Genomic DNA, 24618 nt, shown 5'->3' with positions numbered 1-24618 from the left:
AACCTGTATATAGGTCTCAGTACATCTTCATAGCAATCACCCTTCTCCACCACCACCACTGCTTTCAAAATAATTCCCTTCAGAAGACTGGAATTCTTTGCTTCTGCCAAAAGAAGGAGACAGAGGGATCCTGGCCCCTACCCACCTCACGAGGTGAATGAGAACCCAGGCAGAATCCATATCTTTCATGTCTTTCACCATGTCCGTGGTCTGCTCGTCACCTGACTGCTGGGGCCATGGCCACAACACGGGTCTCAAGGAAGACTCACCCTCCAGCCTGTCTTCTTGCATGGGCAGATAGCCAACTGCTTGCTGCTTGTATCTTATCCCAGGCACTCTAATCTGCTCAAGGTAGAGTTCCGGTGACCCATCGTACCTTCTGGATTGGAAACAGCATCAGCCAGCAATATTGCAGGCCCAGAAAGGTTGCAGTTTGGTTGGTTCACTGGGTGATAACCAGGACCTGGGAATCTGAGGATTGATGGCATGCTCAGGGTGGGATGTTTCTGAGCAACGTATTGTGATGGAGAAGGATACATTTGTCTTGGAAGGAAATATTCATTCTACACACAGCAGCTCTTGAAAGATGCCTAGCAATTGGGGCCACAATAATTCAGAGTAAAGGAATATCCACAGCTAATCCCTAAATGGCTTATTAACCTTGTTTTCCCATGCCTCCTCACCCCACCCCAGAATGCTCCTTCTCACTTTTACCCTGGGTTGTGGTGGAGGTAGAAGACAGAGGACTTCCCCAAGGCTGGGTGGAGCCCCAGGTGCCCTGGTGATGCAGTCTGTTGTTTTACTATAGTAGTGTGGGCTTCAGACTTGCTTGGCCCTGGCCCTGGCTTCATGTCCAAGGCTGTCACTGGCCAACCAGGTGATCCTAGCAACTTGCTTCTGATATCTGACCCTGAGTTTCCTCCTCCATAAACTTGGCCTGGTGGTGCCTACCTTGCTGGTCTGTTGCAAACATTAGAGACAATGTACGAAAACAAACATCAAAGTTCCTGGCATGATTTAGGCACTCAGGAAATGGCAGCTGCCACTCTTGCTATGCACTGGGGACTTTTGAGCTCTCTATTCCTGAGTCCCCTAAACAACTGGAGTATTCTAGGACCCAGAAACTCAATCTACTTCAGAGGCATTCTGGCAACTGAAACTGCAGCTTTCCCACTCACTGTGTGGAACCTCTTCAGGGATAGGGCCAGCTTAGGTTGCTGACTTACACAGCAAGAGGTTCCCAGCTTGTGTCCCCTCTAGGTACTGCTCAAAGCTCAAAGAATTTATGTAAATGAAACAATGAATATTCTCTTTTCCTCACCACCTTCCAGAAGCTCCTTTCCCTCCCTCTCCCTTAGCCCTGTCATTCTTCTCACAGCCACCGGAAATCCCACCCTTGCTCATCTTTTGCTTAATCAAATGAAGATTAACTCTTTGCAGCACCAATGTAGTGTGTTGTTGGGGAGTGCAAAGGAGTGGGAGATACACTAAACCTCCAGGCCCAGGGAGGAATGAGTCTGGGTCATTAATTGCTTCCTTGCTGGGCTAAGGCAGGTCACCCAAGCCTCTGTGTCTCCCTGTGGAGCCTCCTGCCTGAGGCCTTCAGGATTCCAGCAGTCATCTCTTCTACAGTGCAGATTGCAGTATACTCCCACTCTATACTGGGTACTACTGGTTCTCTGACTGAATTGAGCTTCTTGGCCCACACGTGCAAATAACCAGTTTAGACAATGGGATGATTATTCCCCACCAGAGCCAAAGAAACCATAGACTCAGGCAGGTGTTAGAAGGACATTATTTCTTCCCCTGAGCTAGCTGGAGCTTCCTGTGAAACAGGGGTAATCTTACTGACCTGGCAGAGGTAATATGTGGCAAGCCCCTGGTATGGAGGAGATTCTCAATAATCTTTGCTCTGCAGTCTCTCCCACTTACTAGCTGACTGACTTGTATGAGCCCCTTTTCTATAAAAGGGAGAGAGTTGAAAGTCAGCCTTATTCCCCAAAGGATTCAAGGCTGCAGTTGGGGTTACTGAGACCTGTCCCATGGACTTTACGTGTTTCCTTTGAAGACAGAGTCCTTGTGAGTGCAGTGGCAAGCAGACATGGACAGCAGGGTGGTCTATGGAAAAGCACTCTGGATTTGCAGGGGCCAGATGTGGGGTCTTGGTCTTGTCCAGGATCTGTCACTTGCCACCCTTGTGGCTCTAGACAGGAAAGTCACTTAGTAATCCGAACCTCAGATTCATACCTTATCTACCTCTGGATGTGGCATTGACAAACAGGGCTCCTCTGGGGCCAGAATCATGCCTTTTCATTCTCTGCAGCTCCAGTTTCTGTCACACCGCCTGAATCATGGAATGTTCTCACTCTTTTCTTATTTGCTGAGTGAATTTGGAGCTGCTGAGGTGTCATAGTTCCCACTTTCGTTTGAAGCCTCCCGTGTCTGCAGGCTGATGTCTATGGGTCCCTGGGCCCAGGAATGTCTATTGGTCCCTGTTGGGTCCCAGGTCCTATGGGACCCGGGCTCCAGTGACTTTATCTTGTACACAGCTGGAAACAGGATAAGACTGACTGGAGGCAAAAGAAAGAGGGTACCTTTGTGATAGCTGCTCCCTCTGAGCCCCACAAAGCTAGATGAGGCACCTCTCCTTGGGGTTCCCTATTAGAGGACTTAGTTCACAATAGTGTTTAGCTCTAAGGGTAGATGTGGTAGGTTTTGGGGGTGGCCAGAACATCTTATCCATGTTCTTTGCCTGTAGCTGAAAAGAATGTGAAGGATGACTCCTACAATCTCCAGACTTGCTGCAGGGTGAGGTAGAGGATTCAGAACTCCCTGGTGATAGAATAGATTGGAAGAACATTGAGCTCCTTGGTACAATGAAGTGAGAAAGTGTGAAAGCTCCTGGAGGTGGGCGGAAACTTGATACCACATGCTTACTGCACCATGGGCCACCATGCCAGGTAGCCCTCTGGACTCTCTACTCTGGCTGAAGGAGAGAGTCAAAGTGCTAACTCTGCGCCCCTCTCCCCCCGAAATGCATACAACTCCCCCTCCACACACACACATTTTTTTAAAAAACGATTTTATTTATTTGTTTTTGACAGACAGAAATCACAAGTAGGCAGAGAGGCAGGCAGAGAGAGAGGGGGAAGGAGGCTCCCCGCTGGGGCTCCATCCCAGGACCCTGGGATCATGACCTGAGCGGAAGGCAGAGGCTTTAACCCACTGGGCCACCCAGGCGCCCCCCACACACACACACTTTTAAAACAACTGGCACACCTTAACAAACTGTAGTGTCTGAGATAAGTGCCCCGTTACCTTTCAGAATTGCCACAGGTCGAGTCTTCTGACTTACCCAAGAGTCTCTGCTTGTTTGCCTTTTAAAATTATTATTCCAGGATCCTCATTATTATTAACCATCTTTGTTCTCTTTAAAATCAGCCATAGCTCCCACCCTTTGAGGCTCCAGCTCTGCTCACCTCTTCCCCACCTTCTTTCTTTTTCTTGACTTTCCCCTTGACATAACCTTAATCGTTCAGTGGAGAATTTGTTTTTTCCCTAATGTCCACACTGCCTTTAGTGCCTCCACAGCTACTCCCTTCTCCATCTTCAAGAGTATTTTCAGAACTCAGGTTGTCATCCTACCAAGAATTTTCTGAAAGTCCCATCTCTTTAATTTCTGTAGTACCCCACAATGTCCTTTTTCCTGCAACCACCCCTGTCAACCCTGCCGTCCTCTCAAGCTGATTTAAGTGTATTTTCTATTTCTACAGTACCCCGTGATATACCTTCCCTTTGCCAATGCCCCCTCCCTCCAAGCTGGGTTAGGTATTCAAAAATACCCGATACACAGTATTTTCACAGAATGCTTTGCTGCCCCTTTCCAAATTCCCCCAAACTTGTTTAAGCATCTCTTGGGTTCTCATAGAATCCTGTGATGTCCCCTCTTTCCCATCCCACCCTCAAGACAGGTCACATAAGTGTTTCTGCATTCTCATGGCATGCCATACTCACTCCCTGTTACAGTGTTTACCACACTGCCAGTTTACATATTTGTTTCTCCTGTGTAATCTAGAACATTCTTTAGAACTGAGGACTGTGTGCCACGGAGTATCCCTGGAACCTAGACTGATGCCTCACATATAACTGGTGGTCAAAAAATGAACAAGGTGTCCTTGTCATTATGCTTTTATTTTTTTCTTTCTTATATGGCAGAGTAAGTAAAATCACAGTAGTTGGCAGTTTTCTTTATACAACAGGAGAAACAAAGGTTTCAGAAATGTCAGACAAAAGAACTCCCCATCCTTCTCTCACATTACTGTTTATTTCCAACTTTCAAGGATAGCCTATTTCAATTATATAAAATATGCATCAGATCACAGACTATGATGGACTCATTTTACAACGTTAGCAAAACTGTTACACTAAATCTCAGTGACAGAAAAAAGAAAAAATATCTTTTCTGCACTCTTACTTTAATCAGAATTTGACCTTAATCAGCACTATATTAAAATGTATACAGTCATACAATATCCAGAGCAAACCCTCTATATTGCAGTTAAACAGCACTGATCACAACTACCAAATGCCCCCTTTTCCCATCATATTCAACTCAAAATCCAGCTAATTTACTTCTTGGGGTACATTTGATGTTTCCAACCCTCTTCAAGGGTCTGCCCCAGGTTTCCCTAAGGTGCGCTGTAACCCCTAGCACCTGAATTGAGGATAGCCTCAACTTCTGCATCATCCTCGGAATCCCAATCATAATTACATGGCCAGTCCTTGGAGCATCGGTTACGCACCCTTGCCACAAAATGCATGACTTTCAGCTTGCTGGATTCCACGTGTGCTCTAGGTCCCCAGAAGAACTCATACTCCACAGGACTGCTCCGCGGCACCGGCTTATAAATCAAGTACCCTCTGCGCACAAACTCCTCTGTGACGACCTTCTTTGGATCTCCAAAGATGCTGTGCTGCTGGCCAGGCTGCATCCCCAACTTCCCAAGCACTTTCCAGATCAGGGCCTCCTTGGCGCTGTTGCCCATGATGAAGATGAGGGCTAATATGGACATCAGGAGACTTTTCTTGGTGCCTTGAAATTTGCTCCGGGCTACCGAGGGCTTTTGCACTTGAGCAGTGCTGGAGGCTTCCTCAGGGGTGGTGGAGGCCTCCTCCGGAGTGCTAGGATCTTCCTCAGGGTCACTCAGGTCGTCCTCCGGGGTACTCGGGGCCAGAGAAGAGGCCATCGGCATCTCAGAAGGCTCTGAGGCTAGGATCTTACGGTTATTGCGGTTCTCTTCTGCGGCCCTTGCGTTACGGCGGCGCCGACTCTTCCGACCCCGAGGCATATCTCCTACTGTGGGCGCGTGAGCCTATTGCGATTCTAGGGAAAGAAGCCTGCAACTTCTGCAGAAAGCAACTACCTCTATCCTAAGAAGCGGCTGCCGCTGAATTCAGCAATGTCAGTAGTTTCTGTAGCAACAAACCAGACGTTCTCAGCGAGAGAGCTCACTCCCAGTGAAGCTGAAATGCATAAACCACCGCCATCTGCACTCGCTCCCGCCGCAAGCGCGCGCAAATCCTCTGCAGGGCTGACTCCGCCTTTTCTGCCACGCACTGGGAACTCCAAAGAGGAAGTGGGCGTCTCCTCCACCCAAATTTCCGCTGTCAGATAGGAAAAAAAAAAAAATACTCTACAAAGCAGGGGTGGGATTAGGGCAGAGAGGAAAGCTAGAGATTGGCAAGGGCAGGTGAATACACGGGAAAAATGAATAGCATAGGATTTCTGTGTTTTTCAGTTTGATACAATATTTGCTTGCCGGTATTGGGAAGGAATGTGTCTCTAATACATTCTCACAGAATGCTGGATGTAAATGTACGTGTGTCAAGGGATTGTGGGGGAAGGTGTGGGGGAATGGAGTTGAGGAGTGTGTTTCTGGAGGTACCAGTGGTCTCAGTTATCCTTTCCTGTCTTGGCTTATAAGGCACATTAATTCACCATCCTTGTTCTCAGAAACATTTTATGTGTATACTAATTGATTCGTGGACTCATCTAGCACCCAGATAAGCTGCTGAGGGCTGAATTGCTGGGTGATGAGGGGAGGTGGGACTGCAAAAGCAGTGAACAGTGTGCAAGAGGTGCAGAACATTTAAAATGTTCTATTCACAGGATTTTTAAGTAGGGCACTGACTGGATCAGGCTTGCATTTGCAGAGGTTCACAGAGGCTGTACAGACCGTTCTTTGGCAGGTCACTTAGGAAGCAACTGGAATAAGAAGCGAGAGGAAAAGAAAGTGAGCCTTAAGGCAGTTGCCATGGGGATGGGGCGGCATAAAGGCATTTTAAGCGTGATCATGGACAAGCTTTAGGGACTGATTGGGTAGAAGAGAGGTATGAGGAGAGGGTGGTGGAAGTGCAGGTTGGTTCTGAGGTTCTAGGCTCCAGTCTACCTGAATGCTCCCGATTTATTTTTGGTTCTTTCATTCATCTGGTAATCCAGATGTAATTTGGAACATACTCTGAACTTTATCCACTCTGGGTCTTTGCTCCCTAGTTCCTCTGTCTGAACTGCTTTTCCTCTCATCCCCAACTATCTAAATTCCATCTGCCTACTCACAGGCCTCTTCCTCCCTGAAGCTTGTCTTGCTGGATGAATAGTGAGTCCATGCTCATTCCCCTGAGGGAGGAGTTTCTATAGCAAGCACTCTGTATCTTTCTTATGTCATTCCAAAGATACTATTTTGCATAAGGCACTTCACCTCTCTGAGCCTTTGTTTCCTCATCTATAATGTGTGGTTAATTCAGTGCTATCCTTATAGGGTTGTGAGAATTAAATGAGATAACAAATAAAAAGCACTTATCACAAAGGAAGCACAGCCTTTGCCTCTCAGGTGTTTGAAGCAGTGTGTGAGAGTGGCATTTAATAAATGCATGTTGAAGGAATATATGATGGAAAAGATTCTGCACATGTGTTTAGCCAAGCACGTTATAAGCAAGCAAATACTTTCTACCTTTTTGTCTGGAAGAGATTATATGCTTGCTTGACAGAACCTCATATTGTAATCCCATTGAGGGAAGGGGCCCTGTCTAGCCTCTTGATGTACCCCAGACCTCGATGGAGTTTATGGAACAGGATATGGCTACACCTAGTGAGTAAGTGCCGGGGTGGGGCAGTGCGTCCCATTTAGAAAACAGAATTGCCAGCTGAATTGCACCCAACGAGGCCCAGTCCTCTGGACATGTGTAGAAAGGGGATGCCTGGTATAGAGTAATAAGCATTGAACTCAAACCTAGGAACATGACTTCTGGCCCAGCCTGTGTTGCTTATAAGCTCTTTGACTTTGATGAGTTCACCTACCATCTTTATCCCGTGATTTGTTCTCTGTACAAACAGGAAAAGGCTAATCTCTCCAGCCTTGTCTGCCAGGCTGTTGTCAGGCTCTCTGGATATCCAACAGTACATGCCAGTGACCCTAGATGAAAGCAGGTTCCTCTGAGTTCAGGGTTTTTTTCTTTTCTCTTTTGTTTGTTTTATGTTTGCTGTTTATAAATCTGCCTAGAGGATTGCAAAAATCACCTGTATTTTTTCAAATAGTGTCTCCATTCTGATGGGATTTTATGGGAATATAACCAGCAAATTAATTATCTTCCCAACAGTCACTTTCTCTCTGAAACTTTCTTTATACCCAGAGCCTACCAAGGCTTCCTGTTGGGTAGGCCTGGCCAAACTAATTTGGGGCGGTGTATGTTTACTGCTGCATTGCCTTCTGCCTACCAACCAGAGGAGGAGGGGCATCTCTCTGTCTTGGGCTTCATCTGAGTGAACCTTTGCTCCACTCCACAACAAGGACAGGACAGCTCCCCATAGCACCCTGGTAGATCAGACCCTACCTGAAGCAACATATAATCTAGGGCTGTGGCTTCCAACCAGTTTCCTCAAAGGAGTATTCAAGAACAGGGTTTAGTCTGTGAGGTGCACTCAGTATTCACAAAAGCTTAACAGAAATCACATTTATGTAAAACAGGCCACAGGATTTGTTAGTCAATAAACAGAGTGTGTTACATAGCCAGTATATCACCAGGCATGGTTTTAACAGAAGGAAATAATTAAACCATGTCTTGGGATATTGTAGACTACAGGTTTGTTTGGAGTAAATAGCATATAACAAAGGAAGGGCAACTCACTTGTGAGGCACTACAAGTACAAAGAAAGGAGGGAAGCTAACCACGTTGTGGTAGGCTATGTGCCTAAACCACCTCCAAACTGAAATCTTTACAAGAACCTCAATTACCAGTAAAGCTAGAGAAAGGTTAGGTCTCTTGACCATGACCATAGCATTGCTGGTGAATGTCAGTATTTGGGCCTGCATCTTCAGATTTCCAAGCCTTGGCTTATGCCGTCACGGAACTTGCTGCTGCTTCAGTTGAGTGTATTTTAGTAGTTCAAGAGGGCTTAGGATAGAAGGGAGTATTTTTGCTCTATTAGAATAGGAGCAGAAGGAAAAGAGATAAGAAAAGGGACAGATGTGGGGAAGAGCAAAGCAGAGATCCTTAGTCACATTACCAGGTTTTCCATGCCTGGCCCTGCCCCTTCCAAGCTGTGTCAAGTCCAGCATGTTACTTAACCTTTCTAAGCCTCAGTTTCTCCATCTGCAAATGGGTATGTCACAGTGGTATTGTAAATATTAGAGGGAAATAACTCATGCAAGATGGGGTAAGCTGAAAAATTCTCCCCTGAAACCAAAGATGTCCACATCCCTATCCCTAAAACCTGTGAATATGTTACCTTATATGGCAAAAGGTAACTCTGCAGATGTGATTAAGTTAAGGATCTTTGAGTCAACAACACCAAGAGGCAACCCATGGAATGGAAGAAGATATTCACAAATGACACTACAGACAAAGGGCTAATATCCAAGATTTATAAAGAACACCTCAAACTCAACACACACAAAACAGTTAATCATATCAAAAAATGGGCAGAAGGCATGAACAAACACTTCTCCAAAGGAGACATACAAATGGCTAACAGACACATGAGGAAATGGTCAGCATCATTAGCCATCAGGGAGATTCAAATCAAAACCACATTGAGATACCACCTTACACCAGTTAGAATGGCCAAAATTAACAAGACAGTAAACAACATGTGTTGGAGAGGATGTGGAGAAAGGGGAAATCTCTTACACTGTTGGTGGGAGTGCAAACTGGTACAGCCACTTAGGAAACCTGTGTGGAAATTTCTTAAAAAAAAAAAAAAAAAGAACTTCCCTATGACCCTGCAATTGCACTATTGATACAGATTGTATTGCACTTAAAGATACAGATGTAGTGAAAAGAAGGGCCATCTGTACCCCAATGTTCATAGTAGCAATGGCCACAGTCGCCAAACTGTGGAATCAAGATGCCCTTCAATGGACAAATGGATAAGGATGATGTGATCCATATATACTATGGAGTATTATGCCTCCATCAGGAAGGATGAATACCCAACTTTTGTATCAACATGGGTTGGATTGGAATAGATTATGCTAAGTGAAATAAGTCAAGCAGAAAGAGTCAATTATCATATGGTTTTGTTTATTTGTGGAGCTTAAGGACTAACATGGAGGATATGGGAGATGGAGAGGAGAAGGGAGTTGGGGGAAATTGGAGGGGAGACAAACCATGAGAGACTGTGTAATCTGAGAAACAAACTGTGGGTTTGGGAAGGGAGTGGGGGTGGGGCGTTCAGTGAGCTTGGTGGTGGTTATTATGGAGGGCATGTATTGCATGGAGCACTGGGTGTGGTGCATAAACAATGAATTCTGGAACACTGAAAAGAAATTTTTTAAAATGTTAAGGGTCTTTGGGTGGGAAGACAAGATGGCGGGGAAGTAGGAGGAGGCGCTGTTTCAACCTGTACCCTAAAGTGAGCTGATTACCTACCAAAGAACTCCGATGACCCATGAAATCAGCCTGAGATCAGAACTATACACGTCTGGATCTCTACAGGGGCAGAAGATGCCAGTGGGCAGGTAAAGCGGAGTGGGAACGTTGGACTGATATTGGAAGATAAACAAAAGGGGGAGGGAGCCACCAGAGGTGACCGGTTGGAAACTAATTCCCCTAATATGAGAGTGCCCTGCATCTGGGGACCAGCATTAACTTGGAGACTGGTTGAAAGCACTCAGAAAGAGCAAAGGATCACGGGGGGGGGGGGGGATTGTGGGAATCTGGGTGGCTAGGGACAGGAGCTTAAGTCCCCGGACCCAGGACAGCCTCCCCTGGTGCTGAGCCAGAGAGAGTGCGGTGGAGAAACCAGGTCTTGGTCCCTGAGCTGCCAGCGCGTCCTAGAACACATGGGATCCAACTCCAGGGTGAGGGGCTGAGTGCCTCACCAGATGGCAGAACGCCCAGCGGTGCTACAGAGCCTGAGACGTGCCGCCCCTCACGCTCCCCTGAGAGAGGTGCGCAAAGGCCCAGCCCAGCGCTCTTAGACCCATGCCATTGTTTCACAACCTGAGATGCGCATGCCTCTCAAACCCTCTTCTGAGAGAGGTGCACGAAGGTCTAGCCTGGTACTCTCCGACATGCGCCCAGCTCTCAGAGCCTGAGATACGCGGGGGACCCAAAGCTTCCCCTGAGAGAGGTGCGCGCAAGCCGGGTGCTCTTAGACACAGAAAGACCAGGCACTCCCATCCCAGGCCAGCGGGAAAATCTCAGTGTGCGAACGCTGCTTGGAACCTCTCTGGCAGTCTGGAGCTGCCCAGACAGCCGCGGCTGCCCTGGTTTTGGGTACAAGCAGAAGATCCTGCGTCCCCAGAAACCGTGACTTTGAACCTGCTCTGCCAGCGGCCAAGGGGGAATTTATATGGGCTCTGCAGCACCCACAGGGGACCAGGCTGAGGCTTCTCTCTGAGAGGGAGGTCAGGGTGCAGTTTGCTTTCCTCTAACCCTACAAAAACCATCAAAAGCGGTCAAGGCAAGAGAAAAAGAAAAAAAAAAAAACAAACAACTGAACAAACATAAAAACCTCCAGAGAACAAAACCTGAAAAAAACCCGTTTCTTCAAAGCCCACCCTCTTGGGGGGGTGGGAGGACTTAACTCAGGGAACATCATTGACTGAAAATCCACGTGGAAGGCCCCTCCCCCAGGAAACCAACCAGGAAAGAAAAAGTTTAAAAAAAAATAGGAAAAGAAAAAGACTACAAGAGAACAACCACCACTACTTCATAGGACAACTTTTATTTTTAACTCGTTCCCACTATTCTGGCTCATATTTTTATATAGATATTTTTTTAACCTATTTACCATCACAGTGAGATGTCCAGTACATCAAATTCCATAATAATCTTCTAACCTGAACTTTTTGATGCATACACCTGTGTTTTTCTTTTGCATTTCTATATTTTTAATTTTTTTCTAAATTTTAGTATAGTTTATTTCTTTTTTATTTTTATTTTCTAATATTCATAGAGAGTTAAACTTCAAGGTAATCCACTTCCACCAATCAATACTACCCCTATAGGTAAACCAATTTTTAATCCCCCTTTATCTTAAGAAAGTTGAGTCCTTTAACAATGATATCAAGATACATCCAGGAAAAATCAAAGCAAACTTCCTCACCCACACTAAGAATTTATAACCGCTCTCCCATCTTTTTCTTCTGCCACTGTTTCCATGTTTTTGTGTTTGTCCTGATAATATATAAATCTTATACTTGGAGTTCTTTTTGATGAGGTTCTTCCTTTATTTGCATATATATACTTTTTCTCTTGTCATATACTTTTATCAGTCTTATTGTTTGTCTGTTTTTGTTTGTATACTTCATCAATCTTACCTTGGGGCCCATTTGGGCTGAACCGTCTCTTTTATCTTCCTTTTTTTCCCCCCCTGTCTCTCTCTCTTTTTCTTTTCTTTTTCTTTTCTTTTTTCTCTCATTTGGGTGGGGAAACCTGATTGCTAAGAAATGTTCCAGGGTTCACCTTGACTGCACCATGGTCAATACATCCAGCTACATCCGTTCAGTCATCTCTCAACAAAATGACTAGGAGGAGGAATGCCCAACAGAAGAAAAATACAGACGATGGGCCTTCTGCAACAGAGCTAATGGCTATCAACATAGAAATTATGTCGGAAAGAGAATTCAGGCTAACAATTATACAGGCAATAGCTAGGTTGGAGAAAGCCATGGATGACCAAACAAAATTGATTAGGGCAGAACTGAAAGCCACCAGAGATGATGTTCACAATGTTAGGGCAGAGCTGAAAGCTACCAGGGATGAGGTTCACAATACTCTCAATGAGTTCCAATCTAATCTAAATCCTCTCAAAGCTAGGGAAACTGAGACAGAAGATAGAATTAGTGATCTGGAGGACAAACAGACAGAGAGAAAGGATCAGGAGGAAGCCTGGAACAAACAGCTTAGAAGCCCCGAACACAGAGTCAGGGAAGTAAATGATGCCATGAAACGTTCCAACGTCAGAATTATTGGAATCCCTGAAGGGGAGGAGAAAGAAAGAAGTCTAGAAGATATAGTGGAACAAGTTCTTCATGAAAAATTTTCCCAATCTCGCGAATGGAACCAGCGTTCTTGTACTAGAGGCTGAACGGTCTCCACCCAAGATTATAGATTCCAAAAAAAAACATCAAGGCACCTGATAGTCAAATTGAGGAATCATAGTTGTAGATACAATCTCTAGAAAGCCGCTAGGACAAAGAGGATCCTTACTTACAGAGGAAAGCCCATCAGAATATCAGACCTGTCCACAGAGACCTGGCAAGCCACAAAGGGCTGGCAAGATATATTCAGGGCACTAAATGAGTGCTTTATCCAGCAAGACTGACATTCAAAATGGATGGAGAGATAAAGAGTTTTCAAGACCTGCAAGGCTTAAAAGACTATGCAACCACCAAGCCAACACTGCAGGAAATATTAAGGGGGGGTCTATAAAAGAGGAAAAATCCTAAGAATAGCATTGAACAGAAATATAGAGAAAATCTACAGAAAGAAAGATTTCAAAGGTAACATGATGTCAATAAAAACGTATCTATCAATAATCACACTCAATGTGAATGGCCTAAATGTGCCCATAAAATGAAAGGATAAAATGACAGGACCCATCCATATGTTGTCTACAAGAGACCCATTTTGAACCTAAAGATACACCCAGACTGAAAGTGAAGGGATGGAGAAGCATCTTTCATGCCAATGGACCTCAAAAGAAGGCTGGGGTAGTGATTCTCATATCAGATAAATTAGATTTTAAACTAAAGACTGTAGTCAGAGATACAGAAGGACACTACATCATTCTTAAAGGGACTATCCACCAAGATGATCTAACAATTGTAAATATCTATGCCCCCAATATGGGAGCAGCCAATTACATAAAAAAACTGTTAATCAAGATAAAGAGTCATATTGATATGAATACACTAATAGTAGGACATCTTAACACACCTCTCTCAGAAATAGATCGTCGAAGCAGAAAATCAATAAAGAAACAAGAGCATGGAATGACACATTGGACCAGATGGACCTCATAGATATATACAGAACATTCCACCCTAAAACAACAGAATACTCATTCTTCTCAAGTGTACATGGAACCTTCTCAATAATAGACCACATACTGGGTCACAAATCAGGACTCAACAAATACCAAAAGACTGAGATTATTCCCTGCATATTCTCAGATCACAATGCTTTGAAACTGGAGCTCAATCACGAGGAAAAGTTCAGAAGGAACTCAAACACCTGGAAGCTAAAGACAACCTTCTTAAAGAATGCTTGGATCAAGATCAAAGAAGAACTTAATTCATGGAAACCAATAAGAATGAAGATGCTTCGGTCCAAAAACCTATGGGATACAGCAAAGGCGGTCCTAAGGGGGAAATACATCCCATCCAAGCCTCCCTCAAAAAAATAGAAAAATCCAGAATACACCAGCTGTCTCTACACCTTAAAGAACTGGAGAATCAATAACAAATCAAACCAACTCCACATATAAGAAGGGAAATAATCAAGAGTAGAGCTGAGATCAATGAGGTAGAAACCAGAGATACAATAGAATGTATCAATGAAACTAGATGCTGGTTTTTTGAAAGAATCAATAAGATCTATAAACCATTGGCCACACTAATACAAAAGAAAAGAGAAAAAGCCCAAATTCATAAAATTATGAATGAAAAGGGAGAGATCACAACTAACACCAAGGAAATAGAAACAATTATCAGAAGTTATGATCAACAGTTATATGCCAATAAGCTAAGCAACCTAGATGAAATGGATGCATTCCTGGAAAACTATAAACTCCCAAAATTGATCCAGGAAGAAATTGACAACCTGAATATACCGATATCTAGTAAGATTAACGCAGTGATCAAAAACGTCCCAAAATCCCACCCCCTTCTCCCCAACCCCCTCCCCCCGGCAACCCTCAGTGTAAACCTGGTGATTCACAGACCTGGGGATAAAAATATATGTTTATAAAAAATATATGTTTATAAAAAATAAAAAATTAAAAAAAAAAAAAAAAAAAAAACGTCCCAAAAAACAAGAGCCCAGGACGTGATGGATTCCCTGGGAAATTCTACCAAACTTTCAAAGAAGAAATAACACCTATTCTCCTGAAGCTGTTTCAAAAAAAATTGAAGCAGAAGGAAAACTTCCAGACTCTTTCTATGAAGCCAGCATTACCCTGATCCCCAAACCAGGCAAAGACCCTACCAAAAAGGAGAATTTCAGACCAATATCACTGATGAATATGGATGCTAAGATTCTCAACAAAATCCTAGCAAACAGGATCCAACAGCACATTAAAAAGATTATCCACCATGACCAGGTGGGATTCATCCCTGGGCTACAAGGATGGTTCAACATTCACAAATCAATCAATGTGATAGAACAAATGAATAAGAGAAGAGAGAAGAACCACATGGTCCTCTTAATTGATGCAGAAAAAGCATTTGACAAAATCCAGCATCCGTTCCTGATTAAAACGCTTCAAAAGATAGGGATAGAGGGAACATTCCTGAACGTCATCAAATCTATCTATGAAAGACCCACAGCAAATATCATCCTCAATGGGAAAAAGCTTGCAACCTTCCCGCTGAGATCAGGAACACGACAAGGATGCCCACTCTCACCACTCTTGTTCAACATAGTATTAGATGTCCTAGCAATAGCAATCAGACAACAAAGAGAAAGAAAAGGTATCCAAATTGGCAATGAAGAAGTCAAACTCTCTCTCTTTGAAGATGACATGATTCTTTATATGGAAAACCCAAAAGACTCTGGCCCCAAAATCCTAGAACTCATACAGCAATTCAGCAACGTGGCAGGATACAAAGTCAATGTGCAGAAATCAGTGGCTTTCTTATACACTAAGAATGAAAATACACAAAGGGAAATTAGAGAATCTATTCCATTTACTATAGCACCAAGAACCATAAGATACCTGGGAATAAACCTAACCAAAGAGGTAAAGGATCTGTACCCTATTTTTGCCTATCCTTTACATTACAGATAATGAAAATTCTCTGTTTACCTCTTCCCAGACCCACATGGCTCTTTCTTCCTCAGTGGGGCCCCACTATCATGAATTCAGTAGTTTTTTCCTTCAAATTTTTATTTAAATTCTAGTTAGTTAGCACATAGTGTAATATTGGAGTTTCAGGAATAGAAATTAGTGATTCATGACTTACATATAATGCCCAGTGCTAATCATCCCAAGTGACCTCCTTAATACACCTCACTCATTTAGCGCATCCCCCATCCACCTAGATCCATCAACCCTCATTTTCTTCTCTATCCTTAAGAGTCTCTTATGGTTTATATCCCTCTCTCTCTTTTGTCTTCCTTCCCACATGTTCATCTTGTTTCTTAAGTTCCACATGTTCATCTAAGTTCATCTCTAAGTTCCACATATGAGTGAAATTATGTGGTATTTGTCTCTCCAACTGACTTATTTCACATGGCATAATACACTGTAGCTCCATCCACATCTTGCAAATGGCAACATTTAATTCTTTTTGGTGGCTGAATAATATTCCATTGTATATACCGCCTCTTCTTTTTCCATTCGTCAGTCAGTAGACATATGGGCTGTTTCCAGAGTTTGGCTATTATTCCATAATTTGGCTATTGTTCCATAATAATGTCTATTGTTGATAGTGCTGCTGTAAATATTGTGGTGCATGTATCCCTTTGAATCTTTATTTTTGTATCCTCTGGGTAAATACCTTAGTACTGCAATTGCTAGGTCATAGGCTAGTTCTGTTTTTTAACTTGTTGAGGAATCTCCATCCTGTTTTCCATAGTCTCTGCACCACTTTGCATCCCCAACAATAGTGGAAGACGGTTCCTCTTTCCCAGCATCTAGCCAATATCTGTTTTTCCTTTTGTTCATTTTAGCCATTTGGACAGGTATGAGGTGGTATCTCAGTGTGATTTTTAATTTTTTTATTTAAATTCAATTTAGGTAACATATAGTGTATTATTAGTTTCAGGGATAGAATTTAGTGATCCATCAGTTGTATATTACAGCCAGTGCTCATTACATCAAGTACCCTCCTTAATGAGCATCCCCCAGTTACCTCATCCCCCCACACACCTCCCCTCCCGTAACCCTCAGTTTGTTTACTAGAGTTAAGAGTCTCTAATGTTTGGCTCCCTCTCAATTTTCATCTTATTTTCTTTTCCCTTCCCTTCCTATATGTTCATTTGTTTAGTTTCTTAAATTACATATATAACTGAAATCATGTGGTATTTGTCTTTCTCTGTCTGACTTATTTTGCATGGCATAATACACTCTAGCTCCATCCACGTTGTCACAGATGGCAGCATTTCACTCTTTTTGATGTCTGAGTGATGTTCAATCATGTATGTGTGTGTATGTACGCGTGCGTGTGTGTGTGTCTTTTAGTTTTGTTGGTTGTTTCCTTTGCTATGCAAAGCTTTTTATCTTTATGAGGTCCCAACAGTTCATTTTTGCTTTTTTTTTTTCCCCTTGCCATTGGAAACATGTCTAGCAAGAAGTTGCTCTGGCAGAAGTCAAAGCCGTTGTTGCCTACTTTCTCTTCTAGGATTTTGATGGTGTCATGTCTTACATTTAGGTCTTTCATCTCTTTTAAAAAAGATTTTATTAATTTATTTGTCAGAGAAAGAGAGACAGAATGAGCACAAGCAAAGGGAGTGGCAGCTAGGGGGAGAAGCAGTCTCCCCACTAAGCAAGGAGCCACACATGGGGCTGGATCCCAGACCCTAGGATCATGACCTGAGTCAAAGGCAAATGCTTAACTAACTGAGCCACCTAGGCACCCATGTTTTGAGTTTATTATTGTGATTTTTATATTCATATATAAATATGAAAATAAATAAATATATATTGTATAAAATATTTTTATATTTGTATGGCATAAGAAACTGTTCCAAGTTCACTTTTCTGCATGTTGCTGCCAGTTTTCTGAATGCTCTTTGTGGAAGAGACTGTCTTTTTTCCACGGGATGTTCTTCCTGCTTTGTCAGAGATTCGTTCACCATAGAGTTGTGGTCTAATTTCTGGATTTTTTATTCTCCTCAAGTGATCAATGTGTGTGTGTGTCTTTGTGCTAGTACCATACTGTCTTGATGACTACAGCTTAGTAATATAGCTTGAAGTCCAGAATCATGATGCGTCCAGTTTTCCTCTTCTTTTTTAGCATTTCTTTAGCTATTTGAGTTCTTTTCTGGTTTCATACAAATTTTAAGGATTGTTTGTTCTATCTCTGTGAAAAATGCTGCTGTTATTTTGATAGGGATTGCATTAAACCTGTAGATTGCTTGGGGGTAATATAGACATTTTGGCAATGGTTTTTTCTTACAATCCATGAGCATGGAATATTTTCCCTTTTTTTTGTCTGCATGAAACATTTTTATTTATTTGTCTGTCAAATACAGTAACTGATGACTTAAGGTAAGAAACCGAGGGTTGAGTGAAGGAGGCACGCGGCCTTACAGGAGAGCCTGTGGGGCCCAGCGGTGCACTGAGAGAGCACTGGCAAGGCCTTAGTGTGCCTTCTCCAGGAAGGCCTTGCAGCACCTCACACACTGCTGTTAGACAATCTTGAAGTCGGAATAATAGGGGCCTTTAACAATGGAGTTGGTTTTGTGGATCATAGCTCCCAAGTAGCTCAATTTTAGCTTTGCAGTTTTTAATTTGATTACTATTTGTATTCAAGTCTCTCAGATTGATTTCATCCATACACAGTATATAACTGAATGTGGCAAAGTCTTCCTTGGTAAACTGCCAGGCAGTGTGACTCATGGGGATGCCATGCTTCTTCATGCAACTCTGCTCTCGGTAATCAGGAGGGTTTCCTATTTTATACGTGCATATCTCTGCACTGTTTATCCTCCAATGATCTGAAAGCTTTTGGTCAGTTACAAGTTTTCTGAACACTGCTTCTGCAATGGGTTGATAGACAGATGTTACCCAGACACACGAACAGCAGCGACTTGGGCACTGGTTCAGCCATCTTCCTGCGTGCCTTATTATTATTATTATTTTTTAATGTCCTTTTCAATTTCTTTCATGTATATTCTATAGTTTTCAGAGTACAGATGTTTGACCTCTTTGGTTAGATTTATTCCTAAGTATCTTATCGTTTTTGGTGCAATTGTAAGTGGAATAGATTTCTTTTTCTTCTGATTTATTATTATTGTATAGAAATGCAAAAGATTTCTATACATTGATTTTAAATCTTGCAACTTTGCTGAATTCATATATTAGTTCTACGTATTTTTTTGTAGAATCCTTTGAGTTTTCTACATAGAGTATCATGTCCTCTGCAAATATTGAAAGCCTGAATTCTTCCTTGCCATTTTGGGTGCCTTTTTAATTCTTTTTGCTGTCTAATCACTGAGGCTAAGACTTTCAGTATTATATTAAATAGGAATCGTGGGAATGGACATCCCTGTCTTTTCCTGACCATAGAGAAGAAGCTCTCAGTTTTTTCTTAATGAGGATGGTATTAGCAGTTGCTGTTATGTATATGGTTTTTATGATGTTGAAATAAGTTCCATTTAACCCTACTTTGTAGAGGGTTTATCAAGAAGGGTACTGCATTTTGTCAAATACTTTTTCTCTAACTATTGAGATGATTATATGGTACTAATTCTTTCTTTTTTTTTAATATGGTGCATCATGTTGATTGATTTGCAAATATTGAACTAACTCTGTAGCTCAGGAATAAATACCCCTTGATTGTGAATATTTCTTTTACTGTACTGTTAGATTTGCTTAGCTAGTATTTTGTTGAGAATTTTTGTATCCATGTTCATCAGGGATATTGGCCTGCAATTCTCCTTTCAGTGGGGCCTTGTCTGGTTTTAGGATCAAGGTAACACTAGCCTCAAAGAAGGATTTTGGAAGTTTGCCTTCCATTTCTATTTTTTGGAACAGTTTGAGAAGAGTAGTTATTAAGTCTTCTGTAAATTTTTGGTAGAATTCCCCTGGGAAGCCATGTGGCCCTGGACTTTTGTTTGTTGGGAGACTTTTGATTATTGATTCAATTTCTTTGGTGGTTATGGATTTATTCAAATTTTCTATTTCCTCCTGTTTCAGTTTTGGTAGTTTGTATGTTTCTAGGAATCTATGCATTTCTTCCAGATGGCCCAGTTTGTTGGCATGTAATTTTTCATAGTGTTCTCATGATTGTTTGTATTTCTGTGGTGTTGGTTTTGATCTCTCCTCTTTCTTTTTTATTTTATTTATTTCAGCCCTTTCTCTTTTATTTTTGATAAGTCTGGCTAGGTGTTTATCAATTTTATTAATTCTTTCAAAAAAACATCTCTTAGTTTCATTAATCTGTTCTACTGGTTTTTTGTTTGTTTGTTTGTTTGTTTTGTTTTGTTTTGTTACTATAACATTTATTTCTGTTCTAAACCTTATTATTTCCCTCTTCTGGTGCCTGTAGGTTTCATTTGCTGTTCTTTTTCTGGTTCCTTTACGTGTAAGGTTAGGTTGTATATTTGATGCTTTTCTTACTTCTTGAGGTAGGCCTATATTGCAATATACTTCATTTTCATTTGCTTCTTTGTACTTTTATTTTTTTTCTTTAATTTCCTGGCTGACCCATTCATTTTTCAGTAGGATATTCTTTAACCTCCATGTATTCATTTCCTTTCAATTTTTTTCTTGTGGTTAACTTCATGCTTCCAACATTGTGGTCTGAAAATATGCATGATATAATCTCAATATTTTTGTTTGTTGAGGCCTGATTCATGACCCACTATGAGATCTAATCTGGAGAATGCCCTATGGGCAGTATTTTGGTGCTTTACAATGAAATGTTTTGAAGAGAACTATTAAGTCCATCTCGTCCCATGTGTCATTCAAAGCTATTGTTTTCTTTGTTGATTTTCTGTTTAGATGATCTGTTCATTTCTGTAAATCGGGTGTTAAAGTGTTCTATTTTTTTTTAAAGATTTTATTTATTTATCAGAGAGAGAGAGGGGGAGAGAGTGAGCACAGGCAGACAGAATGGCAGGCAGAGGCAGAGGGAGAAGCAGGCTCCCTGCTGAGCAAGGAGCCCGATGTGGGACTCGATCCCAGGACGCTGGGATCATGACCTGAGCCGAAGGCAGCTGCTTAACCAACTGAGCCACCCAGGCGTCCCTAAAGTGTTCTACTATTATTGTATTATTATCCATGAGTTTCTTTTTGTTTGCTATTAATCATTTTATATATGTGGATGCTCCTAATTTGAGGATGTAAATATTTATAATTGTTATATCTTTATGAGGGATAGACCCCTTAATTATGATACAGTGACCTTCTTAATCTCTTGTTACAAACTTTGGTGTAAAATCTTGTTTGTCGGATAGAAGTATGGATACTCTGCCTTTCTTGTGATGTCCATTAGCATGATATATTGTTCTCCATTCCCTCACTTTCAGTCTGCAGAAGTCTTTAGGTCTAAAATGAGTCTCTTGTAAGCAGCATTTTAGATAGGTCTTGCTTTTTTATCCATGCTGGCATCCTATGTGTTTTGTTTGGAGCACTTAGCCCATTTACATTCAGAATGATTATTGAAAGATATTAATTTTGTTCTATTGTGTTACCTGTAGAGTTATTTTTTATGGTGATATTCTCTGTTCCTTTCCTGTTCCTGTTTTCATTGCTTTTGGTCTTTCATTCCCACTGGAAGAGTCCCCATTAATATTTCTTCCAGGGCTGATTTAATGGTCATGATATCCTTTAGTTTTTGTTTGGGAATCTCTTTTATTCCGGCAGTAAGGGCCTCCATTTTTTATTGCACCTTATTAATAGCTTTTTTTATTTCAACTTGGTTAGGTTTTAGTTCTTTTATTTCTCCAGAAAGGACTTTAATATCTCTGGAGAGGGTTTCTCTAATATCTTCTATGCCTTTTTTGAGCCTGGCTAGAACCTTGAGAATCGTCATTCTGAACGCTGAGGAAATGTTGAAAAACAAAAATAAAACTGGGGGGCATCATGTTACCTGATTTCAAGCTTTATTACAAAGCTGTGGTCACCAAGACAGCATGTACTGGCATAAAAACAGACACATAGACCAGTGGAACAGAGTACAGAGCCCGGATATGGACCCTCAACTCTATGGTTAATTAATCTTTAACAAAAGAGGAAAAAATATACAGTGGGAAAAAGACAGTCTCTTCAATAAATGGTGCTGGGAAAACTGGACAGCTGTATGTAAAAGAATGAAACTCGACCATTCTCTTACACCGTACACAAAGATAAACTCGAAATGGATAAAAGACCTCAATGTGAGACAGGAATCCATCAGAATCCTAGAGGAGAACACAGGCAGTAATCTCTTCAATATCAGCCACAGCAACTTCTTTCAAGATATGTCTCCAAAGGCAAAGGAAACAAAAGCGAAAATAAACTTTTGGGACTTCATCAAAATCAAAAGCTTCTGCACAGCCAAGGAAACAGTCAAGAAAACAAAGAGGCAACCCACGGAATGGGAGAAGATATTTGCAAATGACAGTACAGACAAAAGGTTGATATCCAGGATCTATAATGAACTCCTCAAACTCGACACCCACAAAACAGGCAATACATTTAAAAAAATGGGCAGAAGATATGAACAGAGACTTCTCCAATGAAGACATACAAATGGCTATCAGACACATGAAAAAATGTTCATCATCACTAGCCCTCAGGGAGATTCAAATTAAAATCACATTGAGATATCACCTTACACCAGTTAGAATGGCCAAAATTAACAAGATAGGAAACAACATGTGTTGGAGGGGATGTGGAGAAAGGGGAACCCTCTTCCACTGTTGGTGGGAATGCAAGTTGGTGCAGCCTCTTTGGAGAACAGTGTGGAGATTCCTCAAGAAATTAAAAATAGAACTTCCCTATGACCCTGCAATTGCACTCCTGGGTATTTACCCCAAAGATACAGATGTAGTAAAAAGAAAGGCTATCTGTACCCCAATGTTTATAGCAGCAATGGCCACGGTCGCCAAACTATGGAAAGAACCAAGATGTCCTTCAAGGGACGAAAGGATAAGGAAAATGTGGTCCATATACACTATGGAGTATTATGCCTCCATCAGGAAGGATGAATACCCAACTTTTGTGGCAACATGGACGGGACTGGAAGAGATTATGCTGAGTGAAATAAGTCAAGCAGAGAGAGTCAATTATCATATAGTTTGACTTATTTGTGGAGCATAACAAATAGCATGGAGGACATGGGGAGTTAGAGAGGAGAAGGGAGTTGGGGTAAATTGGAAGTGGAGGTGAATCATGAAAGACTATGGACTCTGAAAAACAATCTGAGGGGTTTGAAGTGACGGGGGGGTGGGAGGTTGGGGTACCAGGTGGTGGGTATTATAGAGGTCACGGATTGCATGGAGCATTGGGTGTGGTGAAAACATTAATGAATAATGTTATGCTGAAAATAAATAAGTTTAATTAAAAAATTTTCTCAATAGAATAGAAATAGAAAACCAAATTCAACAATACATTAAAAAAATTATTCACCATGGGAGAAATAACAAGAAAGAAACCCTAAGCCCAGCAGGAGAAGAGAAATCATAAAGATCAGAGCAGAAATGAATGAAATAGAAACCAAAAGAAAAACAATAGAACAAATCAACGAAGGTAGGAGCTGGTTCTTTGAAAGAATTAATAAAATTGATAAAACCCTGGCCCGACTTATCAAAAAGAAAAGAGAAAGGACCCAAATAAATAAAATCATGAATGAAAGAGGAGAGATCACAACTAACACCAAAGAAATACCAACTATTATAAGAACATACTCTGAGCAACTCTACGCCAACAAATTTGACAATCTGGAAGAAATGGATGCATTCCTAGAAACATATAAACTACCACAACTGAACCAGGAAGAAATAGAAAGCCTGAACAGACCCATAACCAGTAAGGAGATTGAAACAGTCATTAAAAATCTCCAAACAGGGGCGCCTGGGTGGCTCAGTGGATTAAGCCGCTGCCTTCGGCTCAGGTCATGATCTCAGGGTCCTGGGATCGAGTCCCGCATCGGGCTCTCTGCTCAGCAGGGAGCCTGCTTCTCTCTCTCTCTGCCTGCCTCTCTGTCTACTTGCGATCTCTCTCTGTCAAATAAATAAATAAAATCTTTAAAAAAAAAACATCTCCACACAAACAAAAGCCCAGGGCCAGACGGCTTCCCAGGGGAATTCTACCAAACATTTAAAGAAGAACTAATTCCTATTCTCCTGAAACTGTTCCAAAAAATAGAAATGGAAGGAACACTTCCAAACTCATTTTATGAGGCCAGCATCACCTTGATCCCCAAACCAGACAAGGATCCCATCAAAAAAGAGAGCTATAGACCAATATCCTTGATGAACACAGATGCGAAAATTCTCAACAAAATACTAGCCAATAGGATTCAACAGTACATTAAAAGGATTATTCACCACGACCAAGTGGGATTTATTCCAGGGCTGCAAGGTTGGTTCAACATCCGCAAATCAGTCAATGTGATACAACACATCAATAAAAGAAAGAACAAGAACCATATGATACTCTCAATAGATGCTGAAAAAGCATTTGACAAAGTACAGCATCCCTTACTGATCAAAACTCTTCAAAGTGTAGGGATAGAGGGCACATACCTCAATATCATCAAAGCCATCTATGAAAAACCCACCGCAAATATCATTCTCAATGGAGAAAAACTGAAAGCTTATCCGCTAAGGTCAGGAACACGGCAGGGACGTCCATTATCACCACTGCTATTCAACATAGTACTAGAGGTCCTAGCCTCAGCAATCAGACAACAAAAGGAAATAAAGGCATCCAAATCGGCAAAGAAGAAGTCAAATTATCACTCTTCGCAGATGATATGATACTCTATGTGGAAAACCCAAAAGACTCCACTCCAAAACTGCTAGAACTTGTACAGGAATTTGGTAAAGTGTCAGGATATAAAATCAATGCACAGAAATCAGTTGCATTTCTCTACACCAACAGCAAGACAGAAGAAAGAGAAATTAAGGAGTCAATCCCATTTACAATTGCACCCCAAACCATAAGATACCTAGGAATAAACCTAACCAAAGAGGCACAGAATCTATACTCAGAAAACTATAAAGTACTCATGAAAGAAA

General features: G+C 41.7%; 1 protein-coding gene and 1 pseudogene across 1 annotated transcript; both read right to left on the bottom strand.

Annotated features, from left to right (window-relative positions):
• Positions 1–4172: 4172 nt before the first annotated feature.
• MAGEH1 (MAGE family member H1) lies at positions 4173–5617 on the bottom strand. The gene has a single exon (XM_059158176.1). The coding sequence runs from the start codon at positions 5346–5348 to the stop codon at positions 4689–4691; it is 660 nt and encodes a 219-aa protein (XP_059014159.1). The 5' UTR covers positions 5349–5617; the 3' UTR covers positions 4173–4688.
• Positions 5618–18030: 12413 nt separating this feature from the next.
• On the bottom strand, positions 18031–18506 carry LOC131821583 (low molecular weight phosphotyrosine protein phosphatase-like; annotated as a pseudogene).
• Between the last annotated feature and the right edge of the window lie 6112 nt (positions 18507–24618).

Source organism: Mustela lutreola, chromosome X (genome assembly GCF_030435805.1).
Source record: "Mustela lutreola isolate mMusLut2 chromosome X, mMusLut2.pri, whole genome shotgun sequence".
Taxonomy (NCBI): domain Eukaryota; kingdom Metazoa; phylum Chordata; class Mammalia; order Carnivora; family Mustelidae; genus Mustela; species Mustela lutreola.
Note: the sequence above shows the minus strand (reverse complement) of the source record. Positions and strands in the feature narration are given on the sequence as shown.

What these genes read in the sequence shown, in the direction of transcription:
- MAGEH1 (XM_059158176.1), bottom strand. Translation starts at nt 5,348, where the DNA reads ATGCCTCGGGGTCGGAAGAGTCGGCGCCGCCGTAACGCAAGGGCCGCA.